The 25,753-nt window shown below is 38.5% G+C and overlaps 1 protein-coding gene across 1 annotated transcript in view; it reads right to left on the bottom strand.

The window, feature by feature from the left end:
- Positions 1-25,652, bottom strand: part of LOC128047546 (alpha-2-macroglobulin) — a 71,126-nt gene extending 45,474 nt beyond the window's left edge. Inside the window, exons 1-2 of the mRNA XM_052639777.1 lie at positions 25,499-25,652; positions 930-1,113 (exon numbers count right to left, since the gene is read on the bottom strand). Of these exons, the coding sequence (XP_052495737.1) occupies positions 930-1,113; positions 25,499-25,584 (270 nt within the window). The 5' untranslated portion in view covers positions 25,585-25,652. The remainder of the gene's footprint in view (positions 1-929; positions 1,114-25,498) is intronic.
- Positions 25,653-25,753: the final 101 nt, after the last annotated feature.

Here is a 25,753-nt window from a genome sequence, read left to right as displayed (position 1 = left end):
TCAGTTATTCATATATATGTATCTATTCTTTTTCAAATTCTTTTTCCACTTAGGTTATTACAGGATATTGAGCAGACTTCCCTATGCTATATAGTAGATCCTTATTGGCTATCTATTTTAAATATAGCAGTGTGTACATGTCAATCTCAAACTCCCAATCTATCCCTCTGCCGGTAAGTCTATGAGTCTGTTTCTGTTTTGAAAATAAGTTTATCTGTATGATTTTTTTTTTTAAGATTCCACATGTAAGTGATATTATGTGATATTTGTCTTTCTCTGTCTGACTTTCTTCACTTAGTATGATAATCTCCAGGTCCATCCATGTTGCTGCAAATCAGCTAGTACAGCTTTGATTCATTTATACACTGAACTTAACCAAACTGCTGTTATGTGATAAATGAGCATGGTATTATAGAAGCATTTCTTAATGCTATGAGAAAGGAAACTGCAATATTTTATTGGCTGGATGCTGTAAGGATTCTATACAACTCTGAAGAGATAATGGCTGTACATTCATGGTGATTTCCACAGTTTCATGCTTAGAAAGAGTCTGGGATGATGTGTTTTGTGTTCCAGTCAGCCCACCACTGGGGCTTATGTTGAACACTGGTCTAGTATGTTTTATTAGTCTTTTTTCCATTTTCATTTTAAGGAGAAGTCACACTTTCCCTTTGTCTAGTTCTTACTTTTTTTTTTTTGTTAAGAGGAATTTTCTCAATTCATTAAGCTCATTTTAATATCTCTGTAAATATTTGTCTACTGTGGTTGGAAATTCACATATTGCTTCTTAATTTCTACGCTTAGTCGTTACATTTAGATTCCCTCGTGAAGTCCATGCCAGCCTCGCAAAGTCTTATCTTGATGAATTCTAGATCCCTGTGTTCCTGACCCATAGAAACAAGTGTATTAAGTCAAACTGTCATACTCACACTGAAGGAGACACAGTGGAATAAGTCCTTCTCTGCCACCACATCAGTGAAGAGGCTCCTGTTCTCTCTGATGGACTCCAAGGAGGCGCTGACAGTCACCGTCTCATTCAGGTGGCTCAGAAGGAGGCAGCCCTTCTCAGGGATTCCAGTACGGAGCAGGGAGGGGACCAGCACCATGTATTGCCTGGGGTTGGGGGAGTCCAGTTAAAGGAGAGTGTAGGAGGTGAGGCATTGTTATCAGCAGCACTATTTTCTGCTGTAATTTTGTTACTATCCATAGTTCTATGCCAAGAGAAGACATATTGGTAAGCAGGAAATTGATCCCTGCCACTGAAAGGCATGCAAGAGAATTATTCTCCTTTCCATAGTCAGTGCCATGTCAGTGAACATTTTACTTGAAGTGAGCCTTAATGAGGTGAACATTTGCAGGCATATCTCACGCTGAGGAACTCAAATCTGAATTCAAATAAAGACATGATAATTATACTCAGTCAAGCTGTCAATCTATTTTACATTAGGATTACTGAGGAAAGCAAGCAATTCTCATGTGAGACATTACAAAAGCCAATCCATTTATAGAACTTTTCATTGAATACATAGCAAGCCTGTAAAAATGGAATGGCATGTTCTTGCTTTCCACTTTATGGATATGGAGCCTGAGGCTTAAAGAAAGTCATTAGTTTAAAGTCTCAGTGTGTTAAGCAACTAATGACATCTTGGTGTGTTACCTAACCCTGAATGTTTGTACATTAAATATTTGACTTTCAACTCATGGCTGGACAAAAATGGTCTACTCAAGGGTGGTTTTCGAAAGATTGAATTTGGAGTCCTGGTAACTCATGAGGAGAAAAGAAACTTTCCCAATACCCTCATATATAATTTTATTGACTCTCAAATTTTCAAACATTTTTGCTTACAATATCCCTAACATAATTCTTAGACACTATGGACTCCTTACATATACTCAGGAAAACAACTTTTTTTTTCACAAGTTTAAGTAATAGTGAAATATATTATTTTTGATGATACTTTAAAATAAAACTTACATTACTTTTTTTTTTTTTTTTTTTGCTACCTGGATATAACTCAGTTGGTAGAGAATCTGCCTGAAATTCAGGAGACCTGGGTTTGATTCCTGGGTTGGCAAGATCCTCTGGAGAAGAAAATGGCAACCCACTCCAGTATTCTTGCCTGGAGAATCCCATGGACAGAGGAGCCTGACTGGCTGCAGACCATGAGGTCACAAGAGTCAGACACGACTTAGAGACTAAAGCAAACCACCACCGCCACATTACTTTTTTGTAACTTTCCCATGGAATCTTAAATATCATATTGATAAGATATCCAATATGATCTATTTAAAAAATACACCAAAATCTTCTTTTTGTAATGATCAGAAATTTAGCAGCTTTCTCCTTTTCCCTCGTGAGCTTGAATTTTCATGTCACTTACCTAACAGAAGTCTGTCCTAACATTTCTATGCTTTAAAATATTTTATGGATCACTCTAGTGTCTTTATTTTGTATGGGTATACATATGCATATATGCATATGTATGTGTGATGTGTATGCATATGACTTTGCATATGTACATGTATGCATGTACTGTTGTGTGTGGGTATATAAATTGCATTTTAACTCTTAAATTTAATGTGATCATAAAGTTGTAAATGTTAAACATTTTCTTCTGAATTGTTTTCAAAAGTCTTAGTAGTATACAACAGATCACAACAAAATAAATATATTACAAGCTATGATTCATATATTTTACATATTAATATAAAATCAAAACACTTTTGAAGCACATCTCTGATGAAAATGATGAACTGTTCTTATATATTCATGGACAGATATTCCTTACTGCAAGAATTAAACAAAGGTCTACCATGAACTCTGTTGCTAGTTTTGGTTTGTGTAGATGCAGTGCTGTGAAAAATTGTTTGCATAAAAGTAAATAAATTATATCATTTTTTATCAGCTCCTGTAACTTCTGCATTACATGCCAAAAAATCACAGTGCTCTATTATCAAGAGTTGCTTCTTATCATCTATCAACTGGTATTTCCCTTAGATCCTCCTTCAATTCTGTTGAAACAAAGAATTCATCACCACACTATCTGCAAAATGATTTTCTCTTCTGTCATTTGAGTCTTTTGTTTTCTCAACATCAACATCAGTTTTTCAAATTGCTCCTTTATTTGGAACTCTAGAGATTTTTATATTCCAGAACAATGTTCCACAGTAACAACTGATTGAGGGGAGGTTTGTCTCTTTTAAAGTGGAAGATGGGAAATTAAAAAAGGGGAGGTAAGAAAGGGTAGATAGCATGGTCTCAAGCTGATCAGCATGAGTGTGAGGATCTAAAAGTTGATTCTTTTAAAAGTATCAATTTCCAGTGCCCTTTAGGAAGTCTTTGTATATCCTCAGATAACTTAGAGATTCAGAGATCCAGAAAGTTGGAGAGAAATGTTTAAGAATAAGCAAAGATTTGTAAAATCTCATTCTTGAAAGATACCTTAAAGATAAGGAGGTGACAGTTCCATAGGGGGGACAAATAAATGAATGGGAAGCATTTAAAATAAAGGAAAGGACTCTTCAAATTTATGTTTTATGTGAAACTCACGGTTTTCCAGAGACTGAAGCATCTGTCAGCAGCAAGAGCAGAAGAAGAAGAGTAAGACTTGGATAAAGGAGTTTGTTCTTCCCCATGCTGCAGGGAGAAGGGACCGGAGGAGACCAGACTGTGTTGCACCTTTCTCCCTGCAGTTGTTCTGGTCCCAGACTTTCCTCAGAGCAAGTAGGCTTTATGCTGCCCTCTGTGTAAACAGGAAGTTCCACCCACACAAGGTGTCTAAACAAAGTAGAGGTCTCTGAACATTTTCTGGAAGGTCATTGCTCTCAGGGACTTAATTACAGTCAAGGTTAATTCCTGGCAAGCTAAATAGGATTCCTGGAGGGATAAAATCCACATTCCCATTAGTGCTCATTTTCCCCCGGTTTTCCTGTAAAGCAGCTAATCGGCTTTTCAATCCCTTCTCTCTCTCTTGCTCCCTCCTTCTGCTTCCTCATAGTGCCTTTTATGGCTTTCCTCTCATCTCTTGCATGAATAGCTGGCAGGGGAAGCTATAATTTAAGCAACACTGGAAGGCTCAAAATAGATATTTCACTACAAGTCAGTCTCCTGCAAGTCCTACATCAGATATGTCTACCTCAAATACTGAAGCAGTTTAAGAATTTAATTGTCCTCTGTGGAAATGACAATGGATTAAAAGAATACCTTTTTGTCTTGGAGGAGATTGCTGAATTGCAGATAAAGAACTAGGTTCTGGAAGAATAATAGAAATATTTCCCTGTATTAAGGAAGTGAGAAGATGAAAGGAGAAGTAGCAGGATCTCAAAAACAAGCTTTGACTTACTCTGCCCAAGAAAGATCTTAATTGCCTTTACCATCTACTTAAGTGAACATGAACACATTTTGTTACTGCTTTCTAAATATGCAACTCCCCTCCAGTCTATCCATACATCCATCCATCCACTCATTCATTCATTCATCCAATTGATTGATTGTTTTGTAAGTTTTATTGAGCCCAGTTGGTCTAGGATCATACAAAATCATGGAGATGGAATGATCAAATATGTAGAAACAGATTGCACATTCTTGAGGGTATGAAATCAGGCAAATAAACAAGCAATAAAAATACAGTAGCTGGATATTATTATCGGAGAAGTTCAGGTGCTCTGGGAGCACAGGATTGGGGCACACAATTTAAACTTGGGTCTTGGAAAGGAAATCAAAGGGAAGGAAAAAAGCAAATTAAGCATCCACCCACACTTGTGGGTGGTTAGCCAGGGAAAAGAGGAGATGCAAAGTGCATTTGAAGCACGTAAGGAATGACATAAACAAAGACACAGGAGGCAATAACCATCATGACACATTCATGATAAACATCATGACAGTAAAATGAAAAATTTTTGGAATGGAGAAAATGCTTGTCCACTTAGAAAAGTGGTGAAGTAAGCTCGCTTCAGATTAAAAAAAGAAACTTTCTGGTAGTACTAGGGTACTTGGGGAGTAATCAGTGAAATGAATTTCCCAAATTTATTTCTTGGAAAGATCACACTCACTGAAATTTGGGAGAGTGATGGGAAGGAGGCAATCCAGAAAGCAGGGTGGGTGTTGGCACAATTATATGGATGAGAAATGATGGTATTTGAGCTAGGGTTGGGGCTTCCCAAGTGGCTAGTGGTAAAGAACCACCTGTCAAGGCAGGAGACATAAGAGATGTGGATGCGATCCCTGGACTGGGAAGATCCCTGGAGAAGGGTATGACAACCCACTCCAGTATTCTTGCCTGGAGAATCCCCATGGACCAAGGAGCTGGGCGGGCTACAGTCCATGGGGGTCACAAAAAGTTGGACACAATTGAAGTGACTTATGCATGTATGCGTGTGTTTATAATGATATTGGATAGAGGTTGACAGATTTATATCATATCTAAGAGGTAAAATTACAGTACACAGTGAACACATGAATGTGATGGGTAAAGGAAAATGTGCCTTCCAATTTTCCTGGCTATTCACTGAATGACTTATGTTGCTTTTAAGTGATTGAGTGAAACACAGGACATAGGTTGAGAACAGAACGAGAACAGAGGGGTGAGAGTTGGGAAGATAAAGAGTCTCATTTTAGAAAGTGTTGTGCTTTAAGTAATAACATTTGTAGGAAGTTTTACATTAGCTTTTGAACTGTGGTGTTGGAGAAGACTCTTGAGAGTCCCTTGAACAGCAAGGAGATCCAACTAATCCATTCTAAAGGAAATCAGTCCTGAATATTCATTGGAATGACTGATGCTGAAGCTGAAACTCCAATACTTTGGTCACCTGATGCAAAGAACTGACTCATTTGAAAAGACCCTGATGCTGGGAAAGATTGAAGGTGGGAGGAGAAGGGGATGACAAAGGATGAGATGGTTTGATGGCATCACTGACTTAATGGACATGAGTTTGAGTAAACTCTGGGAGTTGGTGATGGACAGGGAGGCCTGGTGTGCTGCAGTCCATGGGGTTGTAAAGTGTCAGACATGACTGAGCGGCTGAACTGAATTGAACTGAACTGAACTGAATTGTTTAGTGGTTTTCCCTACTTTCTTCAATTTCAGTCTGAATTTGGTAATAAGGAGTTCATGATCTGAGCCAGTCAGCTCCTGGTCTTGTTTTTGTTGACTGTTTAGAGCTTCTCCATCTTTGGCTGCAAAGAATATAATCAATCTGATTTCGGTGTTGACCATCTGGTGATGTCCATGTGTAGTCTTCTCTTGTGTTGCTGGAAGAGGGTGTTTGCTATGACCAATGCATTTCCTTGGCAAAACTCTATTAGTCTTTGCCTTGTTTCATTCCATATTCCAGCTGTGTTTCCTCCCTGCTATTTACCTGGGGCCAAAGACAACTCTTTCTTTTTTGGGGGTGTTAGTTCTAAAAGGTCTTGTAGGTCTTCATAGAACCATTCAACTTCAGCTTCTTCAGCGTTACTGGTTGGGGCATAGACTTGGATTACTCTGATATTGAATGGTTTGCCTTGGAAACGAACAGAAATCATTCTGTCGGTTTTGAGATTGCATCCAAGTACTGCATTTGGGACTCTTTTGTTGACCATGATGGCTACTCCATTTCTTCTGAGGGATTCCTGCCCACAGCAGTAGATGTAATGGTCATCTGAGTGAAATTCACCCATTCCAGTCCATTTTAGTTCGCTGATTCCTAGAATGTCGACATTCACTCTTGCCATCTCTTGTTTGACCACTTCCAATTTGCCTTGATTCATGGACCTGACATTCCAGGTTCCTATGCAATATTGCTCTTTACAGCATCGGACCTTGCTTCTATCACCAGTCACATCCACAGCTGGGTATTCTTTTTGTTTTGGCTCCATCCCTTCATTCTTTCTGGAGTTATTTCTCCACTGATCTCCAGTAGCATATTGGGCACCTACTGAACTGGGGAGTTCCTCTTTCAGTATCCTATCATTTTGTCTTTTCATACTGTTCATGGGATTCTCAAGGCAAGAATACTGAAGTGGTTTGCCATTCCCTTCTCCAGTGGACCACATTCTGTCAGACCTCTCCACCATGACTTGCCCATCTTGGGTTGCCCCGCGGGCATGGCTTAGTTTCATTCTTTCTCCCTAACCATCTTCAAACTATGGGTAGCTATTTGATCTAGTCTGGCCAGTGACATTTAAATGGAAAACTTTTGGGCAGGGCTTGTAGAAAACTTTTGGTTTCTTAACAAAGAAAACGTTTCAGGAGACACAGCAATGAATGTTTTTATTTATTCTTTCTGGATGGAAATTGAAGGTAACACTTAAAGTTTCAATGGCCATCTTGAGTTGACAAAGCAACGAACAGGATGATCAAGGTCTGTATGCTAAGCAGGTACAAACGATAGAAAGGGCTTTGGTCTCTGTCAGTATTATTGGGTAATTGTGTCAAAGTTGGAATGTCAACCTATGGACTTCTTCCCTATTTGTTCAGCAATTACTAGTTGCTTTTCTGTTATTTATTGCCAGAGGAATCCCTAGCTGATTCACAGACAGAGGCAAAATGCATTTTAAATATATAGAGAATATTAGAACTTAAAGTAACATTGCAACAGTGGGGAGAGTGTGAAAAATGTAGATTTTAAGTGTATTGGACATGACAATTACTAGTTTAATATTGATGAACATACTAAGAGAAAAATTACAGTACTCCTTTTTTACCTTGTTTGATGCACTATTGATATAAAGGACACAATTATTTAATATATTACTTAAAGGAAAAGCTCTTCCAATTAAATTATGTAAAATATGTTATGGTATGAAACGATGTGTATGTTGCAATCACTGAATGCCAGAAATAGCTAATATTTGTAGGTACTATATGTTAGGCATTGTGTTAAGCACTTCATTTCATTTATTTTGTTCAAAAATACATAAACTAGTTATGGGCTTTTCCATTTTGGAGATGATAAATAGGGAATGACTCTAGGTTTCTCACTGAGGCTCTTGTGGGTGATCTTGCTAATAAGAGACAGGAAATTGTCAGGTAGAATCTTAGGTATGTTGGCTTTGAGGCTTTCTTGTGAAATTCAGGGAAGCTGTTCAATAGGGAGTTGGGGATAAATTTCAGAAGTGAAGGAAAAAAAAGAGATTGATTAATTGGCTCCTTCGTCCATTCAGTTAATATTTAAGCTTACTATGAACCAGGCTCTGTATTAAGTACTGGGGATATTGTGAAGCAAAGCAGTAAAGTGGAGAAGATGTATATTATTTAGTCAGTCCACATATATTCTAATGCATATTTTATACCAGACACTGTCCTGTGGTTAACAAAAACCATATGTTTCTGCTATTGAGGAGTTTGCATTCCTTTGCAACAAAATTAAGACGGTGACTGGTGAAACACATGTGACCATGCCAACAGATCCACTTTAAATTCACGACTGCAGCCTTAGGTGCAAACACAGCCTCTATGCACTGCTGCTGCATTGCTCAAGTGATTTTATTTTCTCACTCTCCCAGGTCATCATTTCTATAAACAATGCCCTTTCTCTCTTTTCTGTCTACTGATGACATTGCTTCTTATTTCACTGAAAGAATAGAAATGATCACAAGTAAAATTCTGATCATCTGTCTCCAATTTTGAAATTGTCAGCTTGTCTGCATCTGCACCCATGGACTCTGTATTCTCTTGTGTTGCACCGGATAAACTTGTGTGCATCTAAATGCAAACCACCATTAAATTTTTTTTTTTTAGTGTAACTTACTCTTTTCACATACTCAAAAACTTTTTTACTAAATTGACTTACCTCTCTCTGTGCCGTGCTTAATCACTCAGTCATGTCCGACTCTTTGCAACCCCATGGACTGTGGCCTGCTAGGCTCTTCTCTCTGTGGGATTCTCCAGGTAAGAATACTGGATTGGGTTGTCATGCCCTCCTCCAGGGGATCTTCCCAACCCAGGGATAGGACCCAGGTCTCCCACATTGTAGGCGGATTCTTTACTGTTTGAGCTACCAGGGAAGCCCTTAGCTCTCTCTACTACACCATAAAAATCTCTCCTCTCAACCTCATTATTCTCATCAGCATATAAATATATATTTCACCTGTGAAAAAAACAAAATCTTTGACTATACATATCCATCTATCAATCCCCCCCCCCCCCATTTTTTGGTTTCTTTTCCCATAAATCTCCTATCAATATTTGTCCAAACTTACTACTTCAGCTTCTTCTTCTCTCATTATTTCATTAAAAACCCACTCCTAACAGGCTTTATCTCCATCTGTCAGTCACCAGCGATCTCCATGTTGCCAATTTCAGTGGTTAATTCTCAGTTCTCATTTTATTATGTCTTTCAGAAGCAACTGACTTAGCTGCTCACTCTGTTCTTGAAATTCTTCTGGAAGCCATTTCTTCACTTGAATTTCAACTCCCTGCCCTTCTCTGATTTTGTCAATCATTTTCAGAATCCTTTATTATTTGTTTTCCTGACACTTAAACATTGCCGTGTCTCAAAGTCCAGTCTTCTAACTTCATCTCATTTCAAGACATATTGTTGCTTTTTGTCCCAGGGTTTTAAATGTTATATTTAGAGAGTATTTAAACTCTCATTCTCAAACAATTTCTCATTGCAAAGTATCTATCCCTGATTGCTCCCTTCTGATTGAGAATTGTATTTATAACTGCTTCCTCTGACTCTCTACTGAAGTCTTACCGGCACCTCAAATTCAACACAGGATTAAGCATCTGATTCCTCCTCCCTTCCTGGGACTTTTCCTCTAAGTGGTATCTCCATTAAACCAACTGCTTAGGCCAAAAATATGTGGATTCATCCTTGGTTTCTTTCTTTCTGCTATTTCCAGTGTTAAGTTTAACAACAATCAGAATATATCTTTAGTATGCTGATGTTATTTCATCTACTGCCGTCTAGTCTAAATCACCATCATCCTTTGTCAGTCCCAGTGCAAGACTAGTTTAACTTGTCTTCTTGATTCTCCCACTGTTCTCTGACAATCCACTGTCTCACGCAAAAGTCGGAATAAATCCTTTAAAGGAAAAATCTATTTATGTCACCCCTCGGAAACTCCTCTAACAGCTCCGCATGATCCCGAATCCAGATTTTTTATCAAAGCCTAGAAGATGTCCAGGACTTGGTGATTCCCTCCCATGGTCTGACCTCATTTTTATGGCTTCACCCATCCTGTTCACTCTGCTGAAGTCACACTGCTGTCTTTCCTGTTCCTAGAATACACAAAGTCTGTTTTTGCTTCAGGGCCATGTACTCCCTGTTTGCTTTTCTTGGGGCACTTGGGATATGCATATGGCTTTCTGTTCTACTTCATTCATGTCTCTGCTCAACCTCACAAAGACTTTTCTTGACCATTCTACCAGAATAGCAGTCCTCCACATATTGTCCTCTGTTTCCTTATGCTGTTTTTTATTGTTTCTAGCACATTTCATTTGGGGAAGGCAATGGCACCCCACTCCAGTACTCTTGCCTGGAAAATCCCATGGGCGGAGGAGCCTGGTAGGCTGCAGTCCATGGGATCGCTACAGGTTGGACACGACTGAGCGACTTCACTTTCATTTTTCACTTTCATGAATTGGAGAAGGAAATGGCAACCCACTCCAGTGTTCTTGCCTGGAGAATCCCAGGGAAGGGGGAGCCTGGTGGGCTGCCGTCTATGGGGTCGCACAGGGTCGGACACGACTGACGTGACTTAGCAGTAGCAGTAGTAACAGCGTATTTCATTACACACATATATGTGACCATATGACATTACATAAAAATATAAATGACCCATGATGGCTCAGATGATAAAGAATCTGTCTGCAAAGCAGGAGACTCAGGTTCGATCCCTGGGTTGGGATGATCCCCTGGAGAAGAGAATGGCAACCCACTCCAGTATTCTTGCCTGGAGAATCCCATGGACAGTATGGACAGAAGAGCCTGGTGAGCTACAGTCTATAGGGTTACAAAGAGTTGGACACAACTGAGCAACTAACACAGAGTGTACATATGACAAAATGTATTACATGTAACCATATGAAAATGTACATACAATTTATACAGTATCAGTTCAGTTCAGTTCAGTCGCTCAGTCGTGTCCGACTCTTTGCGACCCCATGAATCACAGCACGCCAGACCTCCCTGTCCATCACCAACTCCTGGAGTTCACCCAGACTCGCTTCCATTGAGTCAGTGATGCCATCCAGCCATCTCATCCTCTGTCGTCCCCTTCTCCTCCTGCCCCCAATGCCTCCCAGCATCAAAGTCTTTTCCAATAAGTCAACTCTTCTCATGAGGTGGCCAAAGTACTGAAGTTTCAGCTTTAGCATCATTCCTTCCAAAGAAATCCCAGAGTCGATCTCCTTCAGAATGGACTGGTTGAATCTCCTTGCAGTCCAAGGGACCCTCAAGAGTCTTCTCCAACACCACAGTTCAAAAGCATCCATTCTTCGGTGCTCAGCCTTCTTCACGGTCCAGCTCTCACATCCATACATGACCACTGGAAAACCTATAGCCTTGACTAGACAGACCTTAGTCGGCAAAGTAATGTCTCTGCTTTTGAACACGCTATCTAGGTTGGTCATAACTTTTCTTCCAAGGAGTAAGCGTCTTTTAATTTCATGGCTGCAATCACCATCTGCAGTGATTTTGGAGCCCCCCAAAATAAAGTCTGACACTGTTTCCACTGTTTCTCCATCTATTTCCCATGGAGTGATGGGACTGGATGCCATGATCTTCGTTTTCTGAATGTTGAGCTTTAAGCCAACTTTTTCTCTCTATATACATATTAATGCGAGAACAGTACCCATTTGTTCATATTAGGTGCTCAATAAATAACTGTTGAAAGAAAAAATGACTGAAGTTAATATGTAAAAGAATATTATGTTGGCAAATATTGGCCTTTATTTTCAGTTTTCAAATGTGATTCCAGTGTTCATAGAGTTGTCTTTCCCAGTACTGTTATTTACAAAATTGATAACCATTCTTTTTTTAAAAATTATTTTTATTTATTTATTATTTTTTGCTGTGCTGGGTGTTGGTTGCAGTGCAAAGTCTCTTCGCTGCTGGGAAGGGTTTTCTTTAGTTGTGGGGAGTGGGGGCTGCTCCTAGTTGCAGCTCGTGGGCTTAGTTGCTCCATGACATGTGGAATCTTCCTGGATCAGGGATCAAACCCATGTCTCCTGCATTGGCAGGTGGATTCTCAACCACTGAACCACCAGGCAAGTCCCTGATAAGCACTCCTTTTGTGACAGTACATGAAGAGTTGAAAAGGCTAAATACTAAAGACTTAATGTGTTCTCAGTTCAATTCAGTTCAGTTCAGTCGCTCAGTCCTGTCCGACTCTGCAACCCATGAATCACAGCATGCCAGGCCTCCCTGTCCATCACCAACTCCCAGAGTTCACTCAAACTCATGTCCATCGAGTTAGTGATGCCATCCAGCAATCTCATCCTCTGTTGTCCCCTTCTCCTCCTGCTCCCAATCCCTCCCAGCATCAGAGTCTTTTCCAATGAATCAACTCTTTGTATGAGGTAGCCATAGTACTGGAGTTTCAGCTTTAGCATCATTCCTTCCAAAGAACACCAAGGACTGATCTCCTTTAGAATGGACTGGTTGGATCTCCTTGCAGTCCAAGGGACTCTCAAGAGTCTTCTCCAACACCACACTTCAAAAGCATCAATTCTTCAGTGCTCAGCTTTCTTCACAGTCCAACTGTCACATCCATACATGACCACTGGAAAAACCATAGCCTTGGCTAGACTTTGATGAGACATTACTTTAAAGTAATGTCTCTGCTTTTGAATATGCTATCTAGGTTGGTCATAACTTTCCTTCCAAGGAGCAAGCGTCTTTTAATTTCATGGCCGCACTCACCATCTGCAGTGATTTTGGAGCCCCCCAAAAATAAAGTCTGATACTGTTTCCACTGTTTCCTCACGTATTTGCTGTGAAGTGGTGAGACCAGATGCCATGATCTTCGTTTTCTGAATGTTGAGCTTTAAGCCAACTTTCTCACTCTCCTCTTTCATGTTCATCAAGAGGCTTTTTAGTTTCTCTTCACTTTCTGCCATAAGGGTGGTGTCATCTGCATATCTGACGTTATTGATATTTCTCCCGGCAATGTTGATTCCAGCTTGTGCTTCTTCCAGCCCAGCATTTCTCATGATGTACTCTGCATATAAGTTAAATAAGCAGGGTGACAATATACAGACTTGACGTACTCCTTTTCCTATTTGGAACCAGTCTGTTGTTCCATGTCCAGTTCTAACTGTTGCTTCCTGACCTGCATATAGGTTTCTCAAGAGGCAGGTCGGTTTCTAAGTTAAAATGTATTTATTAACATTCTAGGTATAGTAATATGACTGTGAATTAAGCTATGAATTTACTCACAACTATGCAACTCACATTTCTCTATTTTAAAAAATGTATTTATTTATTTAATTGGCTGTGCTGTTAGTCGTGACATGTGGGATTCAGTTCCCTAACCTGGGATCGAGACCAGACCCCCTTCATTGGGAGTCGTAGCCACTGGGCCACCAAAGAAGTCCCCCCCTATTTTTCATAAAGGCACTTTCTACACTCCTCTGCCTTTGTCAGCAGTGTTGCCCAGTGCCATCACTGTCACTGCTCCTGTTGCCTCCAGGATCGTGGGTATCTTGCTGCTCCAGTATCCGTGGCAGCACTACCTGGGGCACCAGGATGACAGGTGCCTGTGCCACGTCCAAGGCCTCCTGGGGCGTAGGCTCTGGTGCTGTGTGCTGTGTGTGGGCTGAATCCAGAATCATGAGTGTCTCTACCATGACCAGAGTTGTTGAGTCATGGATACTGCCACTGTGTGTGTGTGTGTGTGTGTGTGTGTGTGTGTCAAAGGTGGAGTTACAGGTACCTTTGTGGCTGGAGGGATAGGATCTCAGGCCCCACTGCCATGCTGTTCAGTTCCCTGTGGCCACGGGCGCGTCTGCACCCAGAAGGTCAGTGTCACGTGCACTTTTCCTGATGCTGCCGGCTTGTGTGGGGCCGCGGGCTCAGCCACAAAGTCTGGTGATCCAGAATCACAGGCATGGCTTCCGGCGTTCTCCTGGCTTTGCCTCCTCTATGTGCCCAGGCCACCCACCTTTAATGTATGGATGTGTGAAATCCTCTGATGTCCTGGTGTGTTGGATGGAGGCACCTTTGCTGAGTTGCAGATGTTTTCCTGGTGGTAGACTGAAGAGGGGCAATAAAGAGAGCATCTCAACCACCATGATGCTGATGTCACACCAAAAAGATTATTCTTGCAGCGGTGGGAGACAATGGTGCTTCAGATTAGGATTTAGAAGGAGATAGGGAGAGCATATTTAGCTAAGTGATGATAATGCCGTTGCCAAGATAGTTTATACGTGAGGAGAGGAAAAGTGAGGAGGCGGCAAGAGTTTGATGTGGTTGTAAGACATCCAGGTAGAGATGTCCAGAAGGCATGTGCATCTTCAGATGGGATATCCCAGGGTGGTGCTGTGTTCTTATTGTAACCCTGTCAGGTAGTACATGGTTCAGTATTTTCCATTTGGGGCAATGTTAAATCCAATCACTTGATTAAGGTGTTATGTGCCATACTTGTGAATTTATGTTTTGCCTTGTAACTAATATTTTATGGGGATACTATTAGACTATATAAATGTCCTGCTGTGTGCCTAGTCGCTCAGTCATGTCCGACTCTTTGCCACCTACCTACCTACTTCTCAGAGACAGAGAAGCCTGGCAGGCTACAGTCCATTGGGTCACCAATAGCTGGACACAACTGTGCAACTAACACACACATACCTACTTCTCATCAAAATTTCAATGTGTTTGTTTGTTTCTGCCAGTATAGTCATGTTTTCCTCCTTTGTATAATGGGTTATAATCTATTATTTCATTATTTAATTTGATGCTCAAATAGTCTCAGATTTGACCAGTAAACATCCATTTAAGCTGACTTCTGGGTCCTATTGGCATGCCTTCATTAATCTTGGGCAACTACTTATCTTCTGACCCAAGATATTTCAGGCTCATATTATAATTTTCCTTTACTATGTTTTTTTTTTTTTTCTTTTAGTGAATGACATTAGAAATCAAGAATTGGTATGTAGGTATGCCCTTTATTTTTATGGTGTCCCTACTCCTAGACTTTCTTAGCAAAAGAGCTAGGGAGTTATGCATGTTTAAACATACATACACATGTAGATAAATTGATACATGCTCTGTTAGGCTTCTGATGCCCCACGCGTAGACTAACCCTCCATAAGTACACCCACCTCATCTTGCTCCAACTCTATTACCACAGGAGTGGTATTTATTCTTTCTCAATCTGTGTAATTTTAATTTCCTTTTATTGTCTTATTGAATTAGCCAGAACTTCTAATATGCTATTAAGCCAGGCTACTTTCTTTGTGAACATTCTTCTCATCCTTTTAGGAGTTGTACACCGCACTATCTACTATCTTAACTCTCTTCAACACAGTGTGACATCTGTCTTATCTATCTCTATCTAGTGGTGTTGGGCTGACTTATTCAGAAAACAATGGAAGAGGTAGAGACATGATTTTCATTGGCCAATCCAATACTTCTTTAGTGGTTTGCTACATTTTTCAAATTTACTCTAGGAACCAGTGCTGCTTATAAAATAAACACAATTAAGGAAAAATAAACAGACAAATCTAGGCAGATAAATAGGATTATCTTGCTAAAATGCTATTTATTCTGTGAGGAAATTAAGTCTAATTCCTTCAGGGATTGCTTAACTAGTATTATATCTAGTTAAAATAAATAGAGAAGTCTGTAGCTTGTCTTCTCATTTTCTTGATAGAGTCTTTCACAGAGCAGATTTTTAATCATAATCAAGTTTAGCTTATCAATTATTTCTTTCATGGATAATGCCTTTGCTTTGTATCGAAAAAGGTCATCACTATAACTAATGTCACCTAGATTTTCTCCTGTGTTGTCTTCTAGGATTTTGAAGTTTTGTATTTTACGTTTAGGTCTATGATGCATTTTGAGTTAATTTTTTTTGAAAAGTGTGTAGATTCCTTCATTTTCTTTTTTTTTGCATGTGGATGTCCAGTTGTTCTAGCAGCATATGTATTTATTTTGTTAAGTTTATACCTAATTATTTCATTTTGGTGGGGTTGTTAATGTAAATGGTATTGTGCTTTTAAATTCTAAATTTTACTTGTTCATTTCTGGTATATAGGAAAGCAATTGAGTTTTTATATTAACTTTGTATCCTGCAACCTTATTATTACTGCTGTATGTAGTGATCTGAAAGAAATAATTAAAAAAAACTCCCATGACTAATATCACAGGAGTGATATTTATTCTTTCTCAATCTGTGTAATTTTAATTTCCTTTTATTGTCTTATTGCATTAGTTAGAACTTCTAATATGATATTGGAAAGAAGTGGTAAGAGAGAATATACTTTCTTTGTTCCTGTTAGTGGGAAAATTTTAGTTTTGCACTAGTAAGTGTGATATAAGTTGTAAGTTTCTAGTACATTTTTAAAAAGAAAATCATGTTGAGGAAGTTCTCCTCTGTTTCTGTTTTGCTGAGTGGTTTTGTTTTTTGGGGCTTCCCTGATAGCTCAGTTGGTAAAGAATCTGCCTGGAATGCAGGAGACCCTGGTTTGATTCCTGGGTCAGGAAGATCTAGAGAAGGGATATTCTTGGGCTTCCCTTGTGTCTCAGGTGGTAAAGAGTCTTCCTGCAATGCGGGAGATGTGGGTTCAGTCCCTGGGTTGGGAAGATCCCTTGGAGAAGGGAAAGGCTGCCCATTCCAGTATTCTAGTCTAGAGAATTCCATGGACAGTCCATGGGGTTGCAAACAGTTGGACACAATTGAACTACTTTCACTTTTTTTTTTTTTTTAAATCACGAATGGGTGTTGGATTCTGTTAACTGCTTTTTTCTGTATCTACTGATACCATGTAATATCAATTTCTTCTTTAGCCTATTGATGTAATGGGTTACATTAATTGATTTTCAAATACTGAACCAGATTTGCATAACTGTGATAAATCCCACTTGGTCATTGTGTATAATTCTTTTATACACTGTTGGATATGATTTACTATTTTTTAAAAAAAGATTTTTGCACTTATGCCCATGAGAAATATTGTTCTGCAGTTTTATTTTATTGTATTGCATTGCCATGGTGCAGTTTTAGTATTATGTTAATTCTGGGCTTATAAATTGAGTTAGAAAATATTTCCTTGTCTATCTTTTGAAAGAGACTGAAGAGAATAGGTATAACTCTTTCCTTAGATGTTTGATAAATTCACCAGTGAACCTATCTGGGCCTGATGGTTTCTGTTTTGCAAGGTTATTAATTATTGATTCAATTTCTTCAATAGATGTAGGTCAGTTTGAATTGTCTATTTCTCCTTGTAGGAGTTTTGGCAAAAGTGGCCTTTCAAGAAGTTATAGTATTCCTTTGTTATCCTTTTACTGTCCTTATGATCCAGCAATTCCATTCCTGAGTATTTATCCATAGAAAACAAAACTACTAATTTGAAAAGATATATGCTCCCCTATGTTCATTGCAGTATTATATATAATAGCCAAGATATGGAAGCAACCCAAGTGTCCATTGACAGGTGACTGATAAAGAAAATGTGACATGCAAATACAAAGGAATATTACTCAGCCATAATAAAGAATGAAATATTACTATTTGCAACAGCATGGATGGACCTGGGGGATATTATGGTAAGTGGAATGTGTCAGACAGAGAAAGACAAATGCCATATAATTTCACTTACATGTGGAATTTAAAAAAGGAGAGAAGTGAACAAACATAAGAAAACTGAAACAAACTCATAGAGCAAACAAGTGGTTGCTAGGGGAGGGGAGTAGGGGGAATTAGTGAAGCAAGTGTGGGAGATTAAGAGGCACAAACTTCTAGTGAGAAAAGAAATGAGTCTTGTGGATGAAATGTACAACATTTATGAGGAATATAGTCAATAATATTGTAATAGTTTTTTATGGTGACAGATGGCAAGTAGACTTATTGTGGTGATCATTTTGTATAGAAATATCAAATCACCATGTTGTGTGCCTGGAATTAACATAGTGTTGTAGGTCAATTGCACTTCAATCAGAAAAAGAAATATAACATTGCTTTACTTTCTTTGTGCGTGTGTGCTAAGTTGCTTCAGTTGTGTTTGACCCTTTGCTACCCTGCAGATCCTAGCCCACCAGGCTTCTTTGTCTGGGACTCTCCTGGCAAGAATACTGGAGTGGGCTGCCGTGCTCTCCTCCAAGGGATTTTCCTGACCCAGGGATCGAACCTGTGTCTCTTGAGTCTCCTATGTTGGCAGGCAGGCTCTTTACCACTAGTGCCACTTGGGAGTTGAATTAAATCTGACTCTGCTTTCATTCTTCTAAAATTCTAGTGAGACTTAATCTTCATTTTTATTAGCGCCTTCCCCACACTGGGGTTTGTAAAACAAACTATTTGGGATGCTGCTTTTGTCTTTGCATGAAACTGGTTACTCCTCATATGACCATGCCATTGTCCAGCCCTTCAGCCATTTTGAAGCCTGGCTACTTGGCTGCTTCTATGCTCTATCCGGACACGGGAATATTTCCTGAGACTGAGAGCTCTGTAGGCCAGAATGTGCCTCACACAGCTACTTAGCTCAGAAGTCCTATCTATTACCCTGAGTGCAATGATGGAGGTGACCCAGTGCCCACTATCCTGGGTCCCATAAGCTCCACTCATGTCCTGGTTTTGATTTCTTCCTGCCAGTGGGGCTTCTCTCTCTCTCTTTTATAAAAAAAACCTTTTGATTTTGTATTGGGATATAGCCAATTAACAATGCTGTGATAGTTTCAGGTAAACAGAAAAGGGACTCAGTCACACATATACGTATATCCATTCTCCTGCAAACTCCCTTCCCATCCTGGCTGCAGTGGGGCTTCTCTTTAATGTCTCTGCAAAAGACTTCTTTTTCTTCTTCCTCAGGAGCACCTCTGGTGACTTGCCCAAGCGCCAGGGCTTTTGCATAGTATCTTTAAGCAACCTCTGCTTCTAACCTTGAAAATTCTTAAGGCAAAAGGCCACAAGGACTTGGCTACACTTTGAAATAGGGAAGGGAAAAAAATACCATAGGACAAGAATCAGCACAGATTACAATCTTTTCAAATCCTTTTCAGTGATGAAACCAAAATAATCTTTCATATTTCAGTAAATTATTCTTCCACATTAGGAAGGGAAGTAGGCTGGGAAAACAGAGGTATTTTGCTTACTTTGGGAAAAGAAATGTGAACTTGTGTAGTTTCAGTTAAGATTTATCCATGTAACTGTTAGGGGGAGGAAAAAAAAAGATAAAGGAAAGGGGAAAAGCAGGCTGATCTTTTTATTATTTGAGAAATTCATGTTTTCATATATATAGTTCCATAACCTCATATTATTGAACAAAAACTAATGTAGAGACTTCTGCTGATCTGTGTGATTTTCTTATACAATAGTAAATAAAATGACTCTTTTTCCAATTTCTTCTTTGGTTCTTGTTTGGAAGTGCTGTTACTGTCCCACACACATATCTTTCCTGCTTCTGCAAGCAAACATATGGTTCTGGAAATCTGGAATTTTAACCCCAGGATTCAATAAAGAGCACTAGTATTGAAACTTAACTGTTCCGCCCCATCCCCCTCCCCCCACCACCTGGGGAGTAGTGATACGTTGGGAGAATGTGACTATCTTTGCTTTCTGTTTCTACCATTTCTACCATTCCCTATGAAAAAATGCATTAACAATATTTCACCTTATGAGAGAGGGATCAAAATGCATAGTAATAAGTGGTATTAAACACATCCTTTGAGGAAAAAGACCAGTACACAGCTTCTTTTCTCTTTGCAAAATATGAAGATGAAATTTAAAAAGTGGTCTGGATTAGGAAGAGAATTCTTAGACTTCTAATTGCCCTAACCTCCTATCCTGTCTCTTGTTGGCCTATGTATTCTCTATGATTGAGAAATCCCTTGTTTCGAACAAAATTCTTTCTTACATTCTAATTCAGATCTTTTGGATCATTTTCAAAGATTTCTTTCAAGTTTCCCATTGTGAAATTCTGTGTCTTGTGATTATGGTCTACAATGAGGCCAAGGAGAGCAGTTTCTCATGCTGCTTCTGGCTTATTCTCTGGAACAGTTTAGAAAAAAATGAGATGTATAGAAACATCTCTGAGATGTGTAAAATACCATGCAAGTATAAAATTATATCAATATTTTATTTTCCTACCAAAAAGAAAGAGAAAGAGAAGACCCCACATAAAAATAAAAAACGAATGGACAAAATTCCTTCATAAGTATATTGTGTAGGTTAAGAATTCTCTGACCAAAAGGACTGCAATGGAAACAAAACTGAGTTTCTGAATCAAGTGAAACTTCTCTCCTTTTCTTTGCTTAGTGGCTCATTTAAAGGATGCTGAAAACAGAGATGGGCTTCCCCAGTGGCTCAGCGGTAAAAAAATCCAACTGCAATGTAGGAGCCACAGGACACTCAGGTTTGATCCCTGAGTCAGGAAGATCCCTTGGAGGAGGGCATGGCAAACCACTCCAGTATTCTTGCCTGGAGAATCCCATGGACAGAGGAGCCTGGTGGGCTACAGTCCAAAGGGTCGCAAAGAGTCAGACATAACTTAAGTGACTTAGCATGCATGCATGAAAATAGAAACCCACAGTAGGGCTGAAAAGGAGACACAACCAGCTCAGATTGATAGATGATTCTTGCAAATTAAATACAATTAACGAGGAATTATACATACATAAGGATGAAACAGCAGGGGGCGTGGCAGCCCAGAACACTGAGATGTAGACATTGAAGCCATTATTTTGGAGGGAAATAGATTCTAATCATGGTTTTCTCTTTCTGGTGCCCAGATCCCATTTTGAAGCTATCCAGGAGCCCACCAACAGTTGCTTCATTAGAAGAAAAGATCTCTTATCTAAAAAATCCCAATGGATTTAGGAGCTCTGAGTCAGCAACTTGGGTCAAAGAGCAAAACTTTAAATAAAAGATGCTCTAAGTACTCTTATCACTTAGGAAATTCCAAGGGGATTTTTAGGAGTGCTATGCCAGGAACTAGGAGCAGACAGATAGACACATAGGCAGACAGACACACATATATAAAATGTCATCTATCTTAATGGGGTTTTTAAAATCTGAATTTTAGAATCAGCATCTCTGATCCTAATGGTCTTTGAGCTAAGATTACTTCAAATGTAAATAAATTTAGGGAGTATTGACATTTGACATTTTCATGATGCTGACTTTTAACCTATCCAAAAATATAGGGTGCTTTATTAACATTTGTTCAAGTCCTTTTTTTGTGTTCTTCATTACTATTTAAAAGTTTTTCTTATATATATTTTACCCATTTTTTTCACATTTATTCCTGGGTATCATGAGAAAAATCAAACCCAAAATAAAAATCAAAGTACAGAATCAATGTACTTTGGGATAAAAATAAAGTCAAAGTTTTGACTGTAGCATCCGACATTAAGGTTCAGAACTAAATAAAGTTATGCCTAGCAGTTACTTTCGAATAGAAAAAAAATTCTGAGAAATTTAAGGGTATTCCTCTGTATTTGCTAGACAATAGGAATTCTAATAATCTAGTTCACAGGAGCCCTGTAGGTGACCTAAGGCAGAGATGAGCCTTTTGGAGAGGTTTGTGGGTATTGGTTTTGTCTCATGGAATAAATCTCATTAAAACTGATATGAAACCATGACATTTAAAAGGAGAATTGTACTAACAGAAGCATTTCCAGATGGGACTTCAAAGGACAGAAATCATTCAAAGGGAAAAGAAGATTTCAGAGCCCTCAAATATCTACAGACTGGAAGAAGATTGAGAGCATATCTCAGCTGAAAACATATGCCTTTTCTCATGGGAGATAAAGGATGAATTAGAGTGTAGAGTGGATTCCAGAGCCACAGAGAACCACTCTGAGGAAGCAAGACTGAACCCTAATCAGAGAACTGGTGACAACTGCCTGGTCAGATTTCAGAGTGGCTATGGACCATGAACTGGAGTGGCCTCCTGTGCTCCACCTTTTTGAATAGAAGTATCTGTCACAGTTGTCCTGGGATTGTCCCCAGCAGAGTGGTGGTAGATAAATTTTCTGTTTAGTTCACAGATATTCAGAACGAGAACTACACTAAAGGAACTGAAATTGAGCAGATGACCCCAACGAGTCTCATCTATACTTGGACATAATTTAGATGCTGGATTTCAAGCCTGAGGCTGATGTCTTCATATGACAAGACATCAAGTGTTGGAGGGGAACATGGATGAGTGTTATTTTTTTTTTTTTTTAACATGGAAGTGAGATGCAAATCAGTGGGGGGCTTATGCAAGATTATGAAAGCTTAGTGGTTAGAGATTGTTTATTAATAAACCATGCCTTTCAGTATTTTAAGGCTTATGTGGTTCCCTCTCCTTGCCCTATGCCTTGCTTTTGAAAAAGGGTAGTGACGGAAGTGGTACTATGTGACTTCCAAAGCTAGGCACTAAGAGGCTCTTCAGGTTCTGTCCCATTCCCTAGAATGCTTATGTTAATACTTGGGACACAGTCTCTTGGAATCCTGCTCCAAATCCTGAGCCATTTGGAGAGGACATGTGTCAACACTCTGGGCAGCATTACTAGATGAGCCACCAGGTGATGGCCAGCATGAACTGCATGCCATCTGAGGAGCCATCTTGGATACCCAGTCCAGTTGAATCTTCAGAGGACCAAAGCCCTAGCCAATATCTGACTTCAACTGCAAGAGAGAACCAAAGCAAATAATGCCTTGTTGGGTGAACCTGGTCAAACCATAAAACCATGAGAGAAAAATGATAAAGTATTGTTTTAATTCATTACACACTGGAACACATAGCAACATAGACACACATACACACACACACATGATTTGTAGCAGAGACTGGCTAGTTGTGCACTGAGTTTCTTTCCTTTTCCTCCTGAATACACAGAAAGACTGTCTCATCATGCAACTGAGTTCTGGCTAATGGAGCATAAGTAAATGTGATGTATGTCATATCCAGGTTTGCTGTATTAAAACTTCCTGTGGGCACCTTTATATCACTGTTTGATGGATAAGTATTTGGAAGTGACACACACAAAAACGACAAAGTTAGGTTATTGTGCTTTGTCACTGAGTTTTTGGGTTTGCTGTTTAAGCAGCTAATGCAAAATCAACTAAATAAACAGCTGTAACAAACTGGCAGTATTTTATTTTGCATTTTGCTTCTATGTCCATACATGAGATTGACATTTAATTTTCTTTTTTGTGTGATTCTTATGATATTAAACTTAAAATAATTTATATAGGTATTCTTTTTCTGCTCTCTAAATATTGTTTTTAGGATTGGGATTATCATTTCCTTGAAAGTGTGATGAAATTTTTCTATAAAATATTATTATGCTATCTTTTGTAAGTGAGGGATTATTTTTTACTCCTAATTCACTTTCATTCTGGTTTATTCAATTTTTAAAAATATTCTGTCCTCGGTTTTGATAATTTGCATAATTTTTATTCTTCTAGAACATTATATTTTTCATTGAGGCTTTCAAAATTTACCAATTGTATGTTTTATTAATCTTTAGAATACAGACTTTTGTTTTCTTGATTCTATCATTTTGTTGACTTTCATTTTATTAACTTCTGTTCTTCACAATTTGCTGTCAACACTGTTTGTATATTGCTTTCCCCCCCATTTTTCTAGCTCATTTCATTCATATAACAATCTTTCTTGATTTTTAAATTCATAGAATGTTTAGGTTTTATAAAATGTACTTCCACATGTACTAGATATTTAAACAAATAAATCAGGTATTTTGACATAAAATGGTTTAATTCTTGTTCAGTTCTCAATGTTTTGTAACTTTCATTGTTACTTCCTTTTAATTTTAAAGTTTTTATGATGGAGCATTTCAAACATGCATAAAATTAGACAAAATAATAAATGAATCCAAATATATCCACAATATTATTATTATTTTCATAATATGTTTTTAATAGGCTTTTATCCTGCTCTCCTGACATATGTTCCACTCAGAAAAATACTAGTATTTAAAAGTAGTGGTAGTAGTTATAGTCTTAAAAAAAGCATCATTTGAACAGAAATGCTAAAGTTAACCTCAAAAATAACCCTAATGCTTGGTTACCAGTCACCCATGACCACACTGAAAATCTTTCTGGTTTGTAATTTATCTGCAAGGCATCTTTTATATGTAAAGTGAGAAATCACCAATCCTGTGTAAATTTTAATCTGGAATATTTTTTGTAAATATATAAAACTTTCCATGTAATATATGTACACATATTCTTTATTTGTTCATCTAACTGTTCTAAATCTACTAAAAGTCTACATCCGCAATACTGTATTAATATAATGAGCTACCAGACTCTTAATACCCAGTTCTAACGTCCAAGAACATCTATGTGCACTCTTGCCTTAGCTATACCATATCCACATTCCATCTACATTCACCTTCTAAGCACCTCACCTTTCCCATTATCATTTTGAAGCAAAACCCCAAAATATTTCAGCATATATTTCCAGAAGGAAAGGGTTATTTTTAAACAAAAACATGCTACATTATCATACATAAACATTTAACAAAAATTTTTAATATCATCTATATTTAAATATTCAGCCAGTACAAATTTATAATTCCTTGTTAAAATGTCATTTTTTTTAATTGGAGTAAATGGCTGTACAGTGTTGCATTAGTTTTTGTTGTACAACAACATGAATCAGCCAAATGTATACATATAACCCCTCCTTCTTGAGCCTCCCTCCCACGCCCCCATCCCACCCGTCCAGGTCATCACAGACGTCATGATGTTTTAAAAGATGTCTTTGAAATCATTATAAAAATTAGGCCTATACATTGTGATTGATTAATTGATTGATATACCTTTTAAATCTTTCTAATTTTATAGGTGGTCTCTGCTTCTCATTCTGAGACAATTTATTTGTTGGAGAAATCAAATGGTCAGTTTTCCACGGTATGAATTTTGCAAATTATATGCTTGTGATATAATTTAACATGTTCCTTACCTTCTGTGTACATATAATCTGCAATATGAGTTTAATTACTCCCAACTGTACATTTTAAATATTTTTATAGTCCATACCTTTCACCTGAAAGAATGATTCTGTGAGGGTAAGGCCTGAGGTTTGTCATGCTTCCTAATGACTGCTTATTGTGTTTATGACTATTATTGACTCCATGAAAAACATGACTTCAAGAATGTAGAATAAGTGAAAGAAAAAATATATTACTTTCTTATAATTTTAAGGTATTTTAAGGAATGGAAGGGTAGCAATTACTAGGAAAGGCAAAGCCTTGTTATATTCTTACTACTTTCTTATAACTTTAAGGTATCTTAAGGAATGAAAGGGTAGCAATTACTAGGAAAGGCAAAGCAGAGATATAAGGGAGAGACTGAAATAAAAAACAGACTATTGAGCAAGAGATGTTGGGTGAGACTTACGGTTCCACAGAATCTGAGGCGCTGGTAGAAAATCGAATGAGGAGAAGTAGCAGGAGACATGAGTGAAGAAGTCTGCCTTCCCCCATCGTGAGGGGCAAACCGCAGGCACCGTATCGTGCCCAGCTCCTGCCCTCAACCTGGTCCTTGAGACCTTTCAAATTTAGCAGACTTTATATGCTATTTGCAAACAAGCTCCACCTAGTGCCTCCAAACGGAGTTCATGGTTGGACACAGATTCCCTGAAAGGGTTGATGC

Source organism: Budorcas taxicolor, chromosome 5 (assembly GCF_023091745.1).
Source record: "Budorcas taxicolor isolate Tak-1 chromosome 5, Takin1.1, whole genome shotgun sequence".
NCBI lineage: Eukaryota > Metazoa > Chordata > Mammalia > Artiodactyla > Bovidae > Budorcas > Budorcas taxicolor.
The sequence above is the reverse complement of the archived record's forward strand: the minus strand, read 5'-3'. Positions and strand labels throughout refer to the sequence as shown.